Source organism: Bombina bombina, chromosome 2 (genome assembly GCF_027579735.1).
Source record: "Bombina bombina isolate aBomBom1 chromosome 2, aBomBom1.pri, whole genome shotgun sequence".
Lineage (NCBI taxonomy): Eukaryota > Metazoa > Chordata > Amphibia > Anura > Bombinatoridae > Bombina > Bombina bombina.
In genome coordinates, this window is record NC_069500.1 from 41276716 (window position 1) to 41297535 (window position 20820).

The 20820-nt window shown below is 35.1% G+C and overlaps 1 protein-coding gene across 1 annotated transcript in view; it reads left to right on the top strand.

Moving 5' to 3' along the window:
* Positions 1-16364, top strand: part of AQP3 (aquaporin 3 (Gill blood group)) — a 60513-nt gene extending 44149 nt beyond the window's left edge. Inside the window, exons 4-6 of the mRNA XM_053701047.1 lie at positions 5104-5222; positions 10319-10536; positions 14849-16364. Coding sequence (XP_053557022.1) covers positions 5104-5222; positions 10319-10536; positions 14849-15020 — 509 coding nt within the window. The 3' untranslated portion in view covers positions 15021-16364. The remainder of the gene's footprint in view (positions 1-5103; positions 5223-10318; positions 10537-14848) is intronic.
* Positions 16365-20820: the final 4456 nt, after the last annotated feature.

A 20820-nucleotide genomic window follows, 5' to 3' on the forward strand; every position in this document is an offset into this window, starting at 1 on the left:
TTACCTTCTTTTTACTAGCAGCAATTGCTGTTATCTGTGGATACCTTGTTTTTACTAGCAGCAATTGCTGTTATCTGTGGATACCTTGTTTTTACTAGCAGCAATTGCTGTTATCTGTGGATACCTTGTTTTTACTAGCAGCAATTGCTGTTATCTGTGGATACCTTGTTTTTACTAGCAGCAATTGCTGTTATCTGTGGATACCTTGTTTTTACTAGCAGCAATTGCTGTTATCTGTGGATACCTTATTTTTACTAGCAGCAATTGTTGTTATCTGTGGATACCTTGTTTTTACTAGCAGCAATTGCTGTTATCTGTGGATACCTTGTTTTTACTAGCAGCAATTGCTGTTATCTGTGGATACCTTGTTTTTACTAGCAGCAATTGCTGTTATCTGTGGATACCTTGTTGCAATCTGCTTGGTTTATACACAATATTATTGGTATCTGTAATTAATCTGAAACATCCAGAAGTGCACACGTGATATATACACATAAATAAAGCTCTGGTGCAACCATACTTTAAGCGCTGATTTTATCTCATAGCTTCTTTTCTTATATAATTTTTTGTATATGTTTAGGAACATCCCACTCAAAATTTGTGAGATTTCTTAACATACAAGCTTAATTAAGTTAATAATCTCTCAGTTATTATAATGGCTTTCACATGCTAGTGATTCATTTGTTGAGCTCTGACATAGTAATAATGAAACGCATGAGAGGGTTATAACAGGGTTACACAATGTATGTAAGGAAAGTTACATTCATTTCTCTTTTCATGTGCACTTTGCACAATGTATGGCTCCTTAATTTTACTTACAAAGACATCGAAGTAAAAATTATGGAGCCTCAGAGTTGGCACTTTTGGGATTTATTTTTCAAAATACATAAATAGTGTGAACGATTTATTTAAAGGTTTGCACGATTAACTCATTTGTGCTATTACTACACAAACTTTCTTTTGCATTTAAATGAACACAAAATAATGTAAGCATTGTGTTAAGCATATAGGGGATATGTTGGGCAGATATGTTAGTGCATTAGAAATGATTTCATATACTGCAGTTACATTATGATTGGTTTTAAAGCTTGAACAATGTATGTAATATGTTCTGTTTATTAGGACCATTAGTTTTAGTTAATATGGAAAAGAAATCATATTTTAAATAAATTGTGCACCTGATTTATTAAAAAAAACTGTTTTCCTCAAAGTAGAAACTCCAGAGCCCAATATATATATATATATATACACACATGCACACATACACATGCACATGCCTACACACACATACATACATACACACACATACACATATATACATATGCACACACACATATACATACACATATACACATACACACACATACATACACACACATACACATATATACATATGCACACACACATATACATACACATATACACATACACACATACACACACTCATATACATACACACATATACACACACATAAACACACATACACACATGCACACACATATACATACACACACACACATATACACATGCACACATGTACAGATGCGTGCACGCACACACATATATACTTACACACACATACACATATATACATATGCACACACACATATACATACACATATACACATACACACACATACATACACACACATACACATATATACATATGCACACACACATATACATACACATATACACATACACACATACACACACTCATATACATACACAAATATACACACATATACACACACATAAACACACATACACACATGCACACACATATACATACACACACACACATATACACATGCACACATGTACAGATGCGTGCACGCACACACATATATACTTACACACACATACACAGATGCACACATATACAGATGAGCACACACAGACGTATACACTTACACACACGCGCACACATACACAGATGCGCACATGCACACATATACAGATGAGCACACGCACACATATACACATGCACACACACGCACACACATACACAGATGAGCACACACACACATATACACTTACACACACGCGCACACATACACAGATGCGCACATGCACACATATACAGATGAGCAAACACACACATATACATTTACACACACACACATACACAGATGCACACATGCTTACACAGACACTCACACGCGCACACACATGTATAGATACACACATACACACTCACATGTGCACACACACACAAACATATATATATTGCTTTAAAAAAATTTACATTTTTTTTTATAATCATTTAATAATTGATTTCATATAACTTTCTGGAAATCCTCTTTTAACCTCACAATAGTCATGACATTGTTTGTTTTGCTAACAGCTAGGATTGCACCCCAGAGGTGGCTTCCTCTACATCTCTGAATGACACAATATAATAATGAAAAGCTAAAATTGCAGGAAGTTATTACTAATGTACAAACACACCAAGCTTCTGTTCTGTGTCACAGACGCCCCTTTGGAAGTTACATCTTGAAAAACAGGTTACGTCCAACAGAACAGCCATATATCTCTCTCTCATCCGCTTGTGGATACAATATAGCAATGTATTAACTCTGCCTGTACTGCCATATTATACAGTGATTACTTCTAATGTGAAATACATTAGACCCACAACTATTGCAGATATAAATTATAAATGGGTTAAAGGGACATAGTACTGAAACATATTTTATCATGCATTTGAGGGAGAAGCTGTAATATGTGCTACTTTTTTGCATGAATAAGATTAATTAAAGGGATATTAGATGTGACAGAGCATATCATTTTAAAAATGTTTCCAATTTACTTCTATTATCAAATTTGCTTTGTTACCATGGTATTCTTTGTTGAAGAGATGCCATAGTAGCGGTCTAGAGCACTATATGGCAGTAAAAAGGGCTGCCATCTAGTGCTCTTGCACATGGAAAACATTCTTGCAAAACTGCTGCCATATAGTGTTTCAGACATGAGTTTATGTCCTTGCATTTCAACCAAAGATACAGAGAGAAAAATTGATAAAAGTACATTTTAGTAGTTATTTAAAATCACATGCTCTATCTGAATCATGAAAATGTTGGGTTTCATATCCCTTTAAAAGCTGTTTAAAGAGGAATGTGTATATGAGCCTGTGATTGGCTGACAGATGTCACATGTTGCAATGGACAGAGAAATAAAAGAAAACAATTTCAGTAGATGAAAACAGCAGCCGATAGGTTTCTGATGAATTTAAAAGTAATTTTATTGACTTGTCTTTTTGTTATGCATTTGCTGATTACACATTTCTACTCTATTTAAAGGGACAGTGAATTCAAAATGAAGCTTTCATGATTCAGACAGAGAATGCAATTTTAAACACCTCTCCATTTTACCTCTATTATAAATGTTGCTTTGTTTTCTAGGGATCCTTTGTTGAAGAGTAAACCAATGCAGGCTTTGGAGCTCACTTATAGGGACAACTCACACAGTAAGGGGTCGAGTTATCAAGCTATGGCGGAAAGGGGCTAACATAGGGCAGGAGCTGTTAATCTCCCCAGGCAGACGCCAGGTGTTCTGATGACCGCTGCTTGATAAATCGACCCCTAAAAATTGCTTTTAAAAAAGTAAAACAAAGTGCTGAAATACATTTTCAGGCACCATCTTTTAAGGGGAACATGTTCGACTATAACCATAATTGTAAGATAAACGGCGCTGTGCTTTATAGATGTATAATAAATATATGCTTTTATAATATGGGTATCTAACCTTTTCACACAAGGGACCATATCTTATTTATGACCTTAGAGGGTCATTAAATGTCATTATTACTGACTGAATCTATTCAGAGGTCTCAGCTCGCCTCTGGTGGGGAGAATTTCACCAGAGGAATTTACCATTGCACGCGAGCACTATTTTGCGCTCGCGTGCAATCCCGCCCCCTGCCCACACACAGCCAATCACGCGCGGGCCGGAGCTGTCAATCTCCTTGATCGGACTAGACCACGGAGATTGAATTTTGCCACTGATGTGTTGGTGAAAGGCTTTGACAAGCAGCGGTCTGATGACCGCTGCTTGTTAAATACGGTGTGCAGGTTCAGCTGAATTAGGGTGCAAGTACCCGGGAGTCCTCCTCAGCTCAAGAAGAAGGAATAAGCAAATCATGGGAAGGCATTTGCTCCCTTTTACCTGATTGGCTGGTGCTCTTGTTGAGCATGAATGCACTACTAAGAGCTAGCAAAACAGATTAGGTGAGCCAATGACAAAAGACATATTTGTGTAGCCACTAATTAGCAGCTAGCTCCCAGTAGTGCGAGTAGTGCTCCTGAGTCTACCTAGGTATGTTTTTAAATAAAAGATACAAAGAAAACAAAGCACATTTTATAATAGAAGTAAAATAGAAAGTTGTTTAAAATGGCATGCTCTATCGGAATCATGAAAGTCCTGAAAACAATTGCAGCAAGGAAGGTGTCAATCTATTTTAATAATATTCAGACTCTGCTAAGTTAGTCTGTTGGAGGGCTGCACAAAAATGTTGTAATTACAAATAGAGGATACATATTAAAGAGGGGTTACAAGGGGTGTATGACCGGACTGCTCTGGGTTTTCAAAACCTACATAATAAAAAAAAATAGTATTTTTTTTTTAATTTGAGCATATGTGCATATGCTCTGTGCACCTGCATTACAATTCTTCTATAAGACCATATATTGCATCAGCGCCATTCCTGAAGAATCCGTGCCACCCATCAGCACCCAGAGCAGGGCACAAGCGGCATAAGTATAAATGCTGTGTGCAAACTAAAAGCTGCCACTGAACCAGTCTTATGTTTGTCTAGACGCACGTTACATTTATTTGCTGTGTGTATTGAAGAAATGCTGCTTTTCAAAATTCAAAAGGAAACATTTTTTTCATGGTATTTCATACATTTGTCTGTGAGATATCAAAAGTTAGTTTTGAAAGTTTATTTTATTACTGGGAAGAAAATCACAAATATCATTTGTCTGTCCTGGTTTACTGCTTATCAGCTGATGTTAAAGCAAAGACAGTAAATATATGAAGACATTGCCTTTATTCCTAGAGCTAAGGTTCTTTTTCCTGACGTGTGATGTATTTGGTTTCAGATGCCATCTGGTTTTTTGCAAATGACCAGCTCTATGTGATGGGCCCCAATGGAACCGCCGGCATCTTTGCAACATTCCCAACAGAGCACCTGACACTTATGAATGGCTTCTTTGATCAGGTAAGTTCTGGTCATATATATACTGTATATATATAGAGCTAAAGACTGATGTGATTTGCTGATATTGTCAGACATCTAACCTTTTGTGTGAGTACGGAGGCATCTGTTTAAGAGATCCAGTATGGTGTTGTGTTGCTTTTACAGGAGGAGCATAGGGCGAGATTACATATACGGCACAGGCTTTAGCGCAACTGCTGAAACCCGTGCCTCCTGTTATTTCACCTCACACATCGGGGTATCACATATACAGGGCCGGCAGTTCATAAAGTGCCGTAAGTCGGATAAACTAGCGATGTCCAGAATTGTGCATAAATACGAATTTCTGAAGTCGCCAGTGACTTACGGCACGTTAGAAACTGCCGGCGCCTAAGAAAATAAAAAAATGTCAAATCTCCCGTAAAAGTCTAACATGCCTCCCAAAAATTAACCCAACACGTAAAACCCATATATCCGCCATCAAACCCACATCGGAACTAATAATACAAGTATTAACCCCTAAACCAACAACCCCCCACAACGCAATATGCCCAATTAAACTATTAACCCTTAATACGCCATTCACCCACATTGCGATCTACCTAAGAAAAGTATTAACCCCTAAATCCACCAACCCCAACATCGCAAACAACCTAATAAATGTATTAACCCCTAATCTGCCATTCACCCAGATCGCAAAATCCTTATTAAAATTATTAACCCCCTAATCTGCCATTAACTCACATCGCAAAGTACCTATTAAAAATATTAACCCCTAATCCGCCATTAACCACATCGCAACAAACCTTATAAATCTATTAACCCCTAATCTGCCAAACCCACACAATGCAATAATCCTAATAAAACTATTAACCCCTAAACAGCCAAAACCACACAACGCAAATAACTAATTAAATTACTAATTAACCCCCTAACCTAACACCCCCTAAATTAACCCCAATTACCTAAATTAAAAGAATACTACATTACAAACAATTGATATAAAGATAACATTACTTAAAAATAAAAAAACTAAGATTAAATTAATCTAAGATTACAAAAAATAAAAAATTCTAACATTACATAAAATAATAAACCAAATGATCAAAAATAAAAAAAAATAAACCTAATGTTTTTAAGGGGGTTTTAAGGGGGTGTTAATTTAGGGGATATTAGGTTAGGGGGCTTAGTAATTTAATTAGTTATTTCCGTTGTATGGGCTTGGTGGTTTAGGGGTTAATCGTTTTATTAGGATTATTTTGTGAGTTCGGTGGATTAGGGGTTAATAGGTTAATTAATTTTATTGCGTTGGTGGGGGATGGTGGTTTAGGGGTTAATAGTTTTAATAGGAACTTTGCGATATGGGTGAATGGCAGATTAGGGGTTAAGGTAGATTGCATTGTGGGGTGATGGTGGTTTAGGGATAAATATGTTAATTAGATGTTTTGCAATGTGGGGGTTGGCGGATTAGGGATTAATATAGTTTATTAGTTATTGCGGCGGGGGGATGACGGTTGACAGGTAGATAGATATTGCACATGCGTTAGGTGTTAGTTATTTTCAGGAGGTAGATAGATATTGCGCATGCGTTAGGTGTTAGTCACTATTTTCAGAGGGTTACGGTGCTCACATACTCTGTGCAAGTCTTGCTGCGCTTGCCTATGTGTGGCTAGGTGAAAATAGAGTAAAATGAATATGTGATACCGATTTGCAACATGGTTCTATGTTAGCTTATGGGAGTAAAAATTACAGGTGATGGGTGAAATATTCGCGCTGCATTTATATGCGGTGCTGTATATGTGATACCAAAACCGACGCTGCATATATAATCTTGCCCATAGTTGGTAAATGTTCAAATTTGTATCAAAGTGATAATATACAGCAAAATAATACAGTTAAAGTGATGGTAAATTCAAGCAGCCTGACTATCATGAATTGATGCAACTATAAAAATAAGTAGGTGTTTCATTCATTAAAAATGTTATTTTGATGACGTTTTCTCTGCTATCCAATCACATTCCTGGCATTCTGGCATGTTTGTAAGAAAAAAAAGTTCTTTAGCCAATGCGTTTGCTTGGGGCTGCTCTACAACAGCACTGTGCATAAAGCCGGAACAGCATGGGGGCGGAGCGATTGGATGCCACAATAAAATAGTAAAAATCAAAGAATATAAAACTTTATCATTTTTTCTGAAATAAAGTGAGCGACTCGAATGTTTATCAGCTATATTTTCAAATCAAGCTTACCAGACTATATAAACTTACCATCACTTTAATTTGGAAGCTATAGTATTTTATTTAGCTACACTATTTGATATCAAAAGTAAAATAAATAAATAAAATATAAATAGAATGGCACAATATGTATAGTACAATGACTCAAATTGTACATTTTCCTTGTTATCTAATCTACATGATTCTTGCCTATCACGAGACTGATACATTTTCTATTCAAATTTTAAAATTCTTTATAACTTGTTTGAGAAAGTACCAGTTTGCCTATGGTCGTTCAGACATTTCCCTATTATTGCAGATAACATTATATTTGTGGTTCTACATATATACATTATGTGACATTCAGAATAATCCCTGGTGCTATTTTTCATTTATAATAATTACCTTGTTTGGGTGTGTTGGAGTAGTTTATAGGTGTCTCAGACTTAGTTCATGTATATTTATTATGACCAAATTACCAACCCTAATTCTGTGTGTATTCATCTGTTTACCATGTGACACACGAGGGAAATTAGTAACACACTAATCTCAATGCAATAAAATATAGTTTCACTGTATAAAAGTGAATCACTATCAGGATAAAGATACATGGCTGCTGCTGTATAGAATAGGATAACGTAAGTGTCATTCACACAACCAGCTCCCCTTAGTCAAATGCCCTTCTGTGACCTTGAGAGATGTCATATCATATCCCTCCTGCATATCTTACATATTTGACCCAGCTGAAGCCTGGAAGACAGGTCTCTATTTCACCTCTCAATACTGTCTTTGTCCAAGTGTGGAAAACTCTATTAACCACTTCACAGCTAGTATTAAATTGTAAAGCAGATACAAATTATATATGCATTGAACATATTCATATGCGAACAAGCAATTTAAAGAATAACACTCAAGCATTTAAAAAAGAAAGTGTGAAGTTTGACATAAAACACACTTAATTCCTGTCTTAAAGGGACGTGGAAACCAATAATATTATTTCCATGATTCAGATAGACCATTGGTTTTCAAACCTGTTCTCAGGCCACATTTTCTCGATCTCTGAACTGAAACACAGGTGAAATCATCAGCTGATTAATAATCATGGTTATTTTACCTGCTCTCATCCAAGGTAATCATGAAAACCTTGCCTGTTGGGGAGGCCCAAGAACAGGTTAACAGGTTTGAAAACCAGTGAGATAGACTCTATAGGCTTGAAAAACTTATAATGACCAAGTGCAGTAAAATACAATTTACTCCTATCATCAACTTTTCCATCTTCTCGTGTCCTTAGTTGAAATATACATTTTCTTTCCATGAGAGAGTCTTGAGCAATATATGGCAGCAATGTTTGGATCAATAATAGGTATAGTACATGCACTTTCCTGAGCCTACTTCAGTATGCTCTGATGTGTATATGTGTGTAAATACATCTATATTTATTTATATACATCTATATTATATATATATATATACTCACACACACACATATACATACATATATATATATATATATATATATATATACTCACACACACACACATATATATATATATATATATATATATATATATATATATACTCACACACACACACGTATATATATATACTCACACACATATACTGTATATATCCAAATAGAGTGCACTCTCACCAACCAAAGTCATCTGCCAGGATGCCAGCGAATCAATAATAGTTTAAACAGCTACAGACAAGACACTCTCTGGACTTCAAATTACAATGTAAAGTCCAGAGGGTGTGAGTCTGTTGCTGTATATATATATATATATATATATATATATATATATATGTATATATTAAATCGTTGGAGATTATCTATCTTAAACCCACAACTGCCAGGGTGCTAGTACAGAGTAAGTATAATGAAACTGTAAAAAGTAGTAACGCTTCAGGGGAAAAAAGTATCCCCTTCCTCAGGGTCTAAGGAAGGGGATACTTTGTCCCCCAAACGTTACTACTTTTCACAGTTAAAGAGTTTTTTTTGAAAAAGGACCAGCGAGTGCAAGTTTTTTGTTACATTATATTTATATATATATATATATATATATATATATATATATATATATATATTGATATAGATAGATATAAAATTAAGGATATTAATTGGATTCTAATGACTAAGTTAAACAACCTATCTGATAAACACAGCTGATATAAATGATTTTATATTGAATTGAAAAGTAGATGAAACTTTACAAATGAGCAAATCTATAGACTGAAAAAAGTACTTATAATTAGCATTTGGCAGTTCTATACATTAACCAGTTACTTTAGTTTATACGCTGGGGATAAAAATACTTTCCAGATATTAGAAAGAATACTTATTTTTATGAAAAAAAAGTCTAACACATTGTGTTTTTAATGTAAAGTATGTTATTTTCCCTTTAAAAAGAGTTTATTGAAGTCAAATGCGGAACTGAGTGTGTTACATGGTAACAAAAGGAGACGCAGCTATTCTGTCTTAAATGTTAGCGCTGCGGAATCTGTTGGCGCTCTACAAATAAACAATAATAATAATAATAAAATGTGATGCAATTCTACCTAAACACACAAATAATAGTATTTCTATCACATCCTGCCCCCCCTCATTTGAGTTATTTTTCTATACATATAAGTTGTATTCAGTTGCCTCCTAAGTCAGCAAATCTTTGCCCCTATAGAGTTTGCAATGACAAATCTTCTAGCACTGAAACTAAATAGCAACAATGATTAACCCTGTTTGCTGCCAGAGAGATCTGCAATATATTACAGAGCAATATTGTAGCACTTTCTCTGGCAGCCAAGTGAATAAATCCTACAAGGGTTTGCCATTATTGATTTAAAATACCAATCATCTAGACCTAGTTTTAAGCTTTTTTTTCTAATGTACTCTCCTTTTTTCTCTTATAGTTTATTGGCACAGCAGCTTTGGTAGTGTGTGTTTTAGCCATTGTGGATCCTTACAATAACCCCATTCCTCGCGGGCTGGAAGCTTTCACGGTGGGATTTGTAGTCCTGGTAATTGGTCTGTCTATGGGCTTCAACTCTGGATATGCTGTCAACCCTGCCAGAGATTTCGGACCTCGTCTGTTCACTGCTCTTGCTGGTTGGGGTACAGAGGTATTCTGGTAAGTGCTCACTTATGCTAAAAAAATATACATCCTTCTATTTATTAAGTGCATCGCTACAAAAATTAGTCGTATACCATGCAGAAGGCTTGTCTCTCCCTTCGCCTGAGTGCTGGCTGATATACTATGAGGTTTAAAAGTTATATTATATAATATAGACATGTGCATGGCGAAAAAATTTGGTTCGGTTCGCATCGATTCGGAATTTTTCGAAGTTTGGATCAATTCGAATTCGGAAAATTTCGATTTGATTCATTTCGGATTCGGCTGGATTCGGTTCGATTCGGTTCGATTCGGTTCGTAAATTCGGCAATTCGGTAAGTCTTAGGTGTGATTAGACTAGTATTATACTGTATATTAGGTGTTAACCTAACATACTGTATAATACTAGTGTAATCCAATGGCCATCCGAATTTACGAATCGATTCTAAAAATTCGGCAAAATTTGAATTCGGAAATTCGGTTCGATCCGAATCGCAGAATTTTCCGAATTTTCCGAATTTCCGAATCGAACCGAACCGAATCGCACATGTCTATAATATACTTACATTTTATGATACAGATAGGGCATAACATTTTAAACAACTTTCTAATTTAATTCTATTATCACATTTTCTTTGTTCTGTTTGTATTTTTTTGTTGAAAGCAGAGATATAAGCTCAGAACACTATATGGCAGCATTTTTACAAGAATATTATCCATTTGCTACAGCACTAGATGGCAGCATTATTACCTACCATGTAGTGCTCCGGATGCCTGCCTAGCTTTCTTTTCAACAAAGAATATCATGGGAATGAAGTAAATATTATAATAGAAGTAAATTGGAAACTTTTTTTAAAATCGTCTGAATCAGATAAAAAAAAATGTTAGGATTTTATATGAGCTGGCAGTGTTAAGATATCTTTATAGGCAACAAATAACCTGCTTCAATAGAGAGACGTTAAAAGTCATATTTTATATGTGCAGCAAAAAGGAATGCGTTACAAAATATCTGCATATTTAATAAGTGCCAGATTACAAGTGGAGCGCAATCCATAGCACAGGGGGAGCTTGGACCTGTTCTAAGGCCAGCCAACAATCTGGTACTACAGGTAAAAATCATTAACCTGAGAATCTGACATTTTTTAGTGCGCCTATTTAATGTATAGTGCAGTATAAAATAATATAAAATACAGACCTGACAAAAGGCTAGATTACAAGTGGCACGCTAACGCTTTATTTGCTTGTGTATTACAAGTTGAAAGTAAACGCGTTTGCTTAAGTGCAAGCAAATTTAACGCACGTTGCACCAAACACAACATAAATACGTTAAACAGTTACACTCGTTTAAACACTATCTGATAAAATTATTCATAGAAATATTAATACAAAATATTTATAAGGGTTCAAAGGTATTTGGTATATTACCATGTATTTGACTGCAAAGGGCTATAATATAAATATATATATATATATATATATATATATATATATATATATAAAAATACATATATATGTCTAAATAATAATTGTCTAATAATATGTAGATTTACTCTGTATTTACTGTAAACATTTCACCAAAGTTCTTTATGTAGGGGAAAATGTTCTTTGTATTTTTAAATAGATATTCCTATATATAGAGCAGAGCACCCACACTCTCCGCCATCCAGATGTTAGAGCTCCCTAGAGTTTTGCTTGTGCGATAAAAAGATACTTTTCAAGCGGAAAAATAAAAGCACTTCTGATTTAAATTGAGAGATACTAGCACACTATCACTCTAATAGTTTTGCGCTACACTTGTAATCCAGCCCCAAATGTTTTAAAATGTCTCATTTTGTTGGTGACATTTAATTGGTTTTGCAGTCCAGGAGCATACCCCTTAAACACTTCTTGAATGTTTGTCTTATCTCCTTTGCCATAGCCAATAAGAGAAAGATATATAACCAGTAATCACTGTGCAGCATGTTGTAGGGTTCAGTTTATGAATTCTATGTTCTCGGGGGACAAAAGAAAAAGTATCACTTTCAGATTTAAACCCTTTTCCGACAGCCAACGTACCCTGTGCCTCTGGTTGACTAAATATTGGAGTGAAAAGTGAGCTTTAGTGAAGATTAACTTCTGTTGCTGGAGAAGTGGGTTTATATTATATGTGGTGCTGAAATATTGTAAACCATTGAAGCAGAGTAACCGAATAGCATGAATTCCTTCAGTACAATAACACTCAGCATCAGTGCTACTGCAGGCAATGCTGCTGTCATTTTTACAAGATATAACCTACATTGCACGTGACATTGATGAACCTTATCTATCCATTAGGCAAGCAATGATTTAGGAGATTAAGGCTACATTGTGCAATGTAGGTGACAGCTGAGTAACAAACAGGACTAAAGCATAGGCAGGGACCTTGATTCTTTATTGAGTGATAAACAAGATGTGTATAAACTTGCAGACCTGACATCTCAGCACATTTTCTAAATTCAGTAAAATTATGATTTAAATTGCTGGGTCAGATGTGGGATGATTTCCACACTAGGCACATGTCACTAATAGCTCTCTTCATTAAATTAATTAAAGATAGGAAGATGAGGGTTTAGTAAAACAGTTGCCTAGAACAGCAAAGAAACTATTGAAAGTGAACACATTGCAGATGGGTGTTAAAGGGATAGTCTACACCTTGGTTATCCTAAAGTCTTACCTTAGATTAAGCTGCAAATAGCGTCCTGCACCCCTTTCTATATTATGCAGCACGAAAAGTAAAAAAGTTGTTTTAAAATGAATATTGTTTCTGACCACATTGAAATGGCTGCCAAGCTCTGCCCACTGATGACATCACGATCTGGGCTGCATATGGCATCCAATTACAAAAGGCTCACTAGTTGGATTCAACAGACTGTCAATGCTATTCAGCAGAATACATAGATGTAGCCCAGATTTTTATGTCATCAGTGGGCGGAGCTTGGCAGCCATTTCAAAGTGACCAGAAACACTATTAACTTTTTTACTGTTACTGCTGCATGATATAGAAAGGGTGCAGGTGGATATTTCCAGTTTCATTTAAGGTAAGACTTTAAGATGACTAAGGTGTAGACTGTCCCTTTAATGAATTTTGCCTTTTATGTAACAGGCATAAAGCTAGATTAAATAATATCTTCTATTCTATCTTCAGCTTCCTCTGACAAATCTTTAGCTCGGGTGATTAGCCGCGCTTTACAAGTACCCAGTACATACATACATCTCAAGCTATTTCCAGAATTAGAGAAATTCATCCATTATTTAAGCTGTTTACTGCCTAAGGGAGGGAGTGCAATATGTTGCATACAAATGCCCTTTCTGTCAGCCAAACATGAAATACCAGTCAGTCCTCCATGTTACTGACACTGATTACAGCTGCGGATTTATTATACCGATGGTCCTAATTTAGACTTATTTTGACATCATCTTTGCTAACCAATAATAGGTAGACACCTGTCTGAACTTGCATAATAGCATTATTTTATTAGCAAGCTTATTGTTTCTGAGCAACATAATGTTGTGTGGGAGTTATTGTGATATCAGTGGCAACACGTACAGCAGGAGATAGTTGCTTGTTGTACACATGAGTTCTACATGATTTTAAAAATGGTGGCTCATTGACACCACAAGAGTGGGTGCTTGTAAAGAGGAAAAAAAAATCAAGGGTGGGGCATGTACCACCCCTCCAGACACTGAAGCTTACAACCATTATTTGTTGGGACTTGCTATACTGCCACCATTACACTTTCCAAGTATTAGTTTCCTAAAGATTAACTTGGTGATCCAAAATACACCATTGTACCAATCTGTTACTGAAGGGGATATGATTTTTAGAGCTGTTGTCCCCTATCGTAGGTGATCTACTTAATAGTGGAAACCAAGGCTAGACAAACCCAGGAGCCAGGTTGCCATAGCCCCTTACTCTTTGTATTTGTCCAAATGTAGCTATATGCAAGAAGTGTGTAGCTGGTTCCTCAATATTCTTGCTGGCTCCTAATTTTGTAAGCCACTGCTATAGCCTACAAAGATTATCTCTCCATGGTATTATGGGTATGTCTGAAACATGATTTTTTTTTTTTTTTTTTAAAAAAGGTTTAAGTGTAATTGTAAAAAGTCATATTATTCTGTCTGTTAAAAAATGTCTGAACTCCCTTTTGATAAATAAACCAGAAAGCTTGTGTTTCCAATACTAAGATTATATTTTTGTACTATATAAATTATCTTTCTATAAAAAATATTATCTTAACGAATATGAATTTCTGATGAACACATTTTTCATGTTCGCAATCAGTGATCTGTTCTGTTCTCTTTTGTTTCACAGGGCTGGCAGTAATTGGTGGTGGGTGCCTATCGTCTCACCCTTGTTGGGGGCATTTGCAGGAGTCCTGGTCTATCAGCTGATGATTGGATGCCACATTGAGCCTCCTCCTCAATCTTCTGATCAAGAAAACGTCAAGTTGGCCAATGTCAAACAGCATAAAGATAGAATCTAAAGCACTTGCTGTAAGGGGACTCTGAGAATTTCAAAATGGCAACAGAAACTGAACAAGCTGGTCAAGGAACAGCCAATACACTCCATGAGTTATAATATAGCTTTGTTGTGTGTTATTAGTTGCTTCGCGCATGTGCGGATAGGTCTTCCTTTTACAATTCTGTGTACATAAAAGAAAAAAACGTATGGACTATGGCAGCACAAGTGCTTCGATTAATTGTGTCTTAAAACCAGTTTGATGTTTTCTGCACCTTCACAGCCGATGTCTTTTAGTTTCAGTCCCACAAGTGCTGGTGACTTTGCTTATTAAATAATGCAGTTTTTGGTTCCAGCAATTTTTTGGGGGGGCTTAGAATGAATCAATATTTTGTTAGCTTTTTTCCTTGTGGTTTATGCACTTATGTACGAACATAGTTTCATAGGTGGACTTTTTTAAAAGAAAAGTTAATTCTCATATTGAGTATTGCTGTTGGAAAGGTGATCAATTATACTGCACCAAGAGAAAATACGAGTGGTTTGCAAGCCAGGGTGGAAAAAATTTCATAGGAAAAGTACTGAAATTTCAGAATTCAAAAAAGCCTATAAGTGTTTCACTGTGTTCTTTAAAAGCCCTGCATCTCATCAATAAAATAAGCTTACAGCTCTATATGTTCGCAAGAATATATTAAAGAAATAAAATACATATTTATATGCAATGTAGGTTTCAACAGTAACACCAAATATTTCAGGTAACTAGTTGGCAAAACCTTCAAGTCAAGTCTGGGACATTAAACCCAAATTTTTTCTTTCATGATTTAGATAGAGAATACCATTTTAAACAACTTTCTAATTTACTTCAATTATCTAATTTGCTTCATTTTCTTGATATTCTTTCCTGAAAAGCATATCTAGATAGGCTCAGTAGCTTCTGATTGGTGGCTGCACATAGATGCCTCATGTGATTGGCTCACCAATGTGCATCGCTATTTCTTTAACAAAGAATATCTAAAGATTGCAGCACATTAGATAATAGAAGTAAATTGGAATGCTGTTTAAAATTGTATTCTCTAGAAAATTTTTGGGTTTAATGGCCCTTTAAGTTTTTGCAATGGCACATATAACGATCACATATACTATATATATCAAAATGAATAAAATGTTAATGTAAAATTTATAAAGAGAAACCTAAGAAAATATTGATTTTAAATAAATTAAGCGTCAAGAATGAATGCTTTCTGGAAGGTCCTTTTTAATTTGAGATGTTTTTACAATATTTGACACTTTGTATATGCTCTTAATTACTATTGCTTGTTATATGAATTTAAAGTATTTTATTTGACAATAAAAACAAGATTGTAATAGACAAGTATGATCATTTTTTACTGTTCTACTTGCTGTAATGTGTGTGCCATCAGTGCATGTATGTGTGCGTGTATTGTATATGTGTGTATTGTATATGTGCGTGTTTGAATTGTATGTGTGCGTGTGTGTACTGTATATGTGCGTGTGGGTATTGTATGTGTGCGCGTGTGTATTGTATATGTGCGTGTGGGTATTGTATATGTGCGTGTGTGTATTGTATATGTGCATGTGTGTATTGTATATGTGTGTGTGTGTATTGTATGTGTGCGTGTGTGTATTGTATATGTGCGTGTGTGTATTGTATATGTGCATGTGTGTATTGTATATGTGCGTGTGTTTATTGTATGTGTGCGTGTGTGTATTGTATATGTACGTGTGTGTATTATATGTGTGCGTGTGTGTATTGTATATGTGCGTGTGTGTATTGTATATGTACTTGTGTGTATTGTATATGTGCATGTGTGTATTGTATATGTGCGTGTGTGTATTGTATATGTGCGTGTGGGTATTGTATGTGTGCGTGTGTGTATTGTATATGTGTGTGTATTGTATATGTGCATGTGTGTATTGTATATGTGCGTGTGTGTATTGTATATGTGCGTGTGTGTATTGTATGTGTGCATGTGTGTATTGTATATGTACGTGTGTGTATTGTATATGTGCGTGTGTGTATTGTATATGTGTGTGTGTGTGTATTGTATATGTGTGTGTATTGTATATGTGCCATCAGTGTATTGTATATGTGCGTGTGTGTATTGTATATGTGCATGTGTGTATTATATATGTGCATGTGTGTATTGTATTTGTGCGTGTGTGTATTGTATATGTGCGTGTGTGTATTGTATATGTGTGTGTGTGAGTGTGATAAGGATTATTAATTCCTTTATACCCTGGCAATATAATCTGCAACTCCAAAAACTGTAATAAATAAGATATCTTTATGAAGACGTTAGCATAGTATCATCAGTTTAAAATTATGTCAGTGGTTTAAAAGTATATAAAGGGCTAGATTAAAAGCTGCGCAGTATTTTTTCCAGCGATCGCGAAAACTCCGCTAGAGTTAATCTTTTTGCGCTATTCAGGTTGCATTCGTATACCAAATCCAGGAAAACAAGGGAGTAAAAACTGGAGCCAAAAAGGTGTAAGAAAGACAATCAAAAACACCTGACTTGTTTCGCGCATGCGCACATGGGCTTCATCAGAGGCTCGTATAACAAGTTTAAAAAAAAAAACCTTTGTGCAAGCGGTAACTGGAATAACACAAAATCTTAACTTAAATTATTGCATGCTTGTTCATGTATTCCCCCCAATAAATGGAAAAAAAAAGTTAGAAGAAAAAAAATTGTTGAAAGAAAAACTATTCCGCATACAAAATAGCATATTCGCATTAGCAAATGTAAAATATTTAGGGTAAATACATAGTTAAAATAATAAATAAATATGTTTATCAAGTTTTTATCTACTTAATGGCAAAGAGTTTTAATGCACTTAGAAATATGTCTATATGTGTGTACACATATATTTATGTGTTTATATGTGTATACAGTATATGTCCATCAATACATATATACACATATAAATACATTAATATATACTGTATGTACACTTATATAGACAGATATTTTTAAATATATATATATAAAGTATATATATATATATATATATATATATATATATCAAAATAAAAAGAGTATTGCATTGAGCAATGATACTTTTTTATTGGACTAACTATACATTTATAAGTTGACAAGCTTTCGGAAGAGTTCCTTCCTTTATCAAGTCTGAATCAATACTGACCAATTCAATGGAATTTACCGATTATATCTTAAAACACAGAATAGATAAGAAGACAGAAAGTGCAGGGAGAGGAGGAGGTGTCATAAAAATCATGAGGGGGGCTTAGGTAATAGGCAGACAGTGTCCAGTGTAGGAGAACAGACAGGGGAAATATATAGCTATACATAGAGCATATACTGACATAAAGTTATATATCAACATTGAATCAATATCTATAAAGATGTGAAATTGTATATACAGGGGAATACAAAAGTTAAAAAAAGACAAAGTGTGGACATAGGCTTACCTGTGTACCTATGTATAAAGAATGTGGAATATACAATGTAATTGACTAAATAAAAGTACATTACAAAAAATGTTGATAATGTGTTAAGAATCCAGAGTCCACATTTAGTCCAGAATTAAACAAGTTGAAGTGCATTATCATTTTCATTTCAAAGGTTTTTCTTTCCATAGTGTTTTTGAAGTTGCCTCTGAGAATTTTGATTTTGAGGTTTTGGATGGAGTGGTCAGGTTGGGTGAAATGGTGACCAACAGGGGTGCAGTATTTTGTTTCACAGTGGTTTTGATTGAGTGTCTGTGTAAGTTCATCCGATGGTGCAGTTTTTGGCTTGTTTCTCCAATATAGCATCCCACTTCACATGCAGTGCAATGTATCATGTATACCACATTTGCAGATATACATGAATATGCCCCTTTAATGTTATAGGATTTATTATTGTGATTTGCTGTGCTGCTTTCACAAACGTGTTGAAACAGTTTACAGAGAGCTTTATAGCAGCACTTGGTTCCATTCTGAGTGTTCTTTTTCTCAAGGGGTAGCTTCCTATGTACCAGTTTCTGCTTTAGGTTAGGTAGTTGTCTGTATGCCAGGATTGGGGGTTTTGGAAAGATTTTTTTGAGAGTGGGATCCTCTAGGAGTAGTGGCTGTAAGTCTTTTATGATTTTTCGTATCCCTTCCACAGCAGGGTTGTATTTGACTACTAGTGGGATACGTGATATGTTTTTCTTCTCCCTGTATTGTAGTAAGTGTTCACATGGCGTATTGAGGGCAGAGTTAATTTTTTTATTTATAATCCTTGTTTTGTAATCTTTTTCTCTGAGTGATTGGGACAGTGTGATGAGGTGTTTGTCACGGTCCTTGGTATCTGAGCAAATTCTGTGGTATCTTGTAGCCTGACTGTAGATTATGGATTTTTTAATGTGATTGGGGTGGGAGCTGGAGCTGTGGAGCTGTTGTTCACCATTTCACCCAACATGACCATTCCATCCAAAACCTCAAAATCAAAATTCTCAGAGGCAACTTCAAAAACACCATGGAAAGAAAAACTTTTGAAATGAAAATGATAATGCACTTCAACTTGTTTAATTCTGGACTAAATGTGGACTCTGGATTCTTAACACATTATCAAAATGTTTTGTAATGTACTTTCATTTAGTCAATTACATTGTATATTCTGCATTCTTTATACATAGGTACACAGGTAAGCCTATGTCCACACTTTTGTCTTTTTTAACTTTTGTATTCCCCTGTATATACAATTTCCCATCTTTATAGATATTGATTCAATGTTGATATATAACTTTATGTCAGTATATGCTCTATGTATAGCTATATATTTCCCCTGTCTGTTCTCCTACACTGGACACTGTCTGCCTGTTACCTAAGCCCCCCTCATGATTTTTATGACACCTCCTCCTCTCCCTGCACTTTCTGTCTTCTTAGCTATTCTGTGTTTTAAGATATAATCTGTAAATTCCATTTAATTGGTCAGTATTGCTTTAGACTTGATAAAGGAAGGAACTCTTCCGAAAGCTTGTCAACTTATAAATGTATAGTTAGTCCAATAAAAAAGTATCATTGCTCAATGCAATACTCTTGTTATTTTGATATCTAAATCTCTGGACTAACACGGCTACTCCAATTAACGTGACTATGGAAGATACTGAATATAGCCAAAATAAGAAGCAAATCATGAAACTGATCACAAAAGTAACACAAATCAACAGTGATATATACTTCCTATCATCCTGCAAAAAAATGAATCTCATTCCAAATGGACTGAAAATTAACAATCCACTTGCAACCACTCATAACTGTGAGTATGCTGAAAACTTTGCAGACGTACCAGTGAGAAACTGAGAAATAACCTAATTCATCAACTATACAGCAAAAAGCAAATAATAAAAGACCAAAAGCAGCTCCTACTACAAAAACTACAAGAAAATAATGGGTACAATGAAGAAATTAAAAAGAAATGCAACACTTCCACAAAGCACAACAACAAAATGTTATCAAGAAGAAAAAGAAGAAACTTGCATGGCTGTCATAAAACAGAATAAAACACCAAATGCAAGAAAATAGAGCTCCAGGTGACAGATCAACTACAACTTCAACAACAAATGACCAAACGTTCACAGACAATAACAACAGCACCTCATTCAAAACACAAACTGTCAGCAACCAAGAAAACCACACAGAAAACTCAGGGATTGGGAACCTCTCAAACTACCACCTATCAGAAGCTGTGATATCAGTACTGTGTAAAGGATTATCATTCTGTCCAAGTACAAATCTAGACAAAATCCAACTGTAGTCAGACTTAGAAGAATTCTTCAGGAGATTGCGGCTAAAAGAATTCTTCTATGACAAAGAAAATACC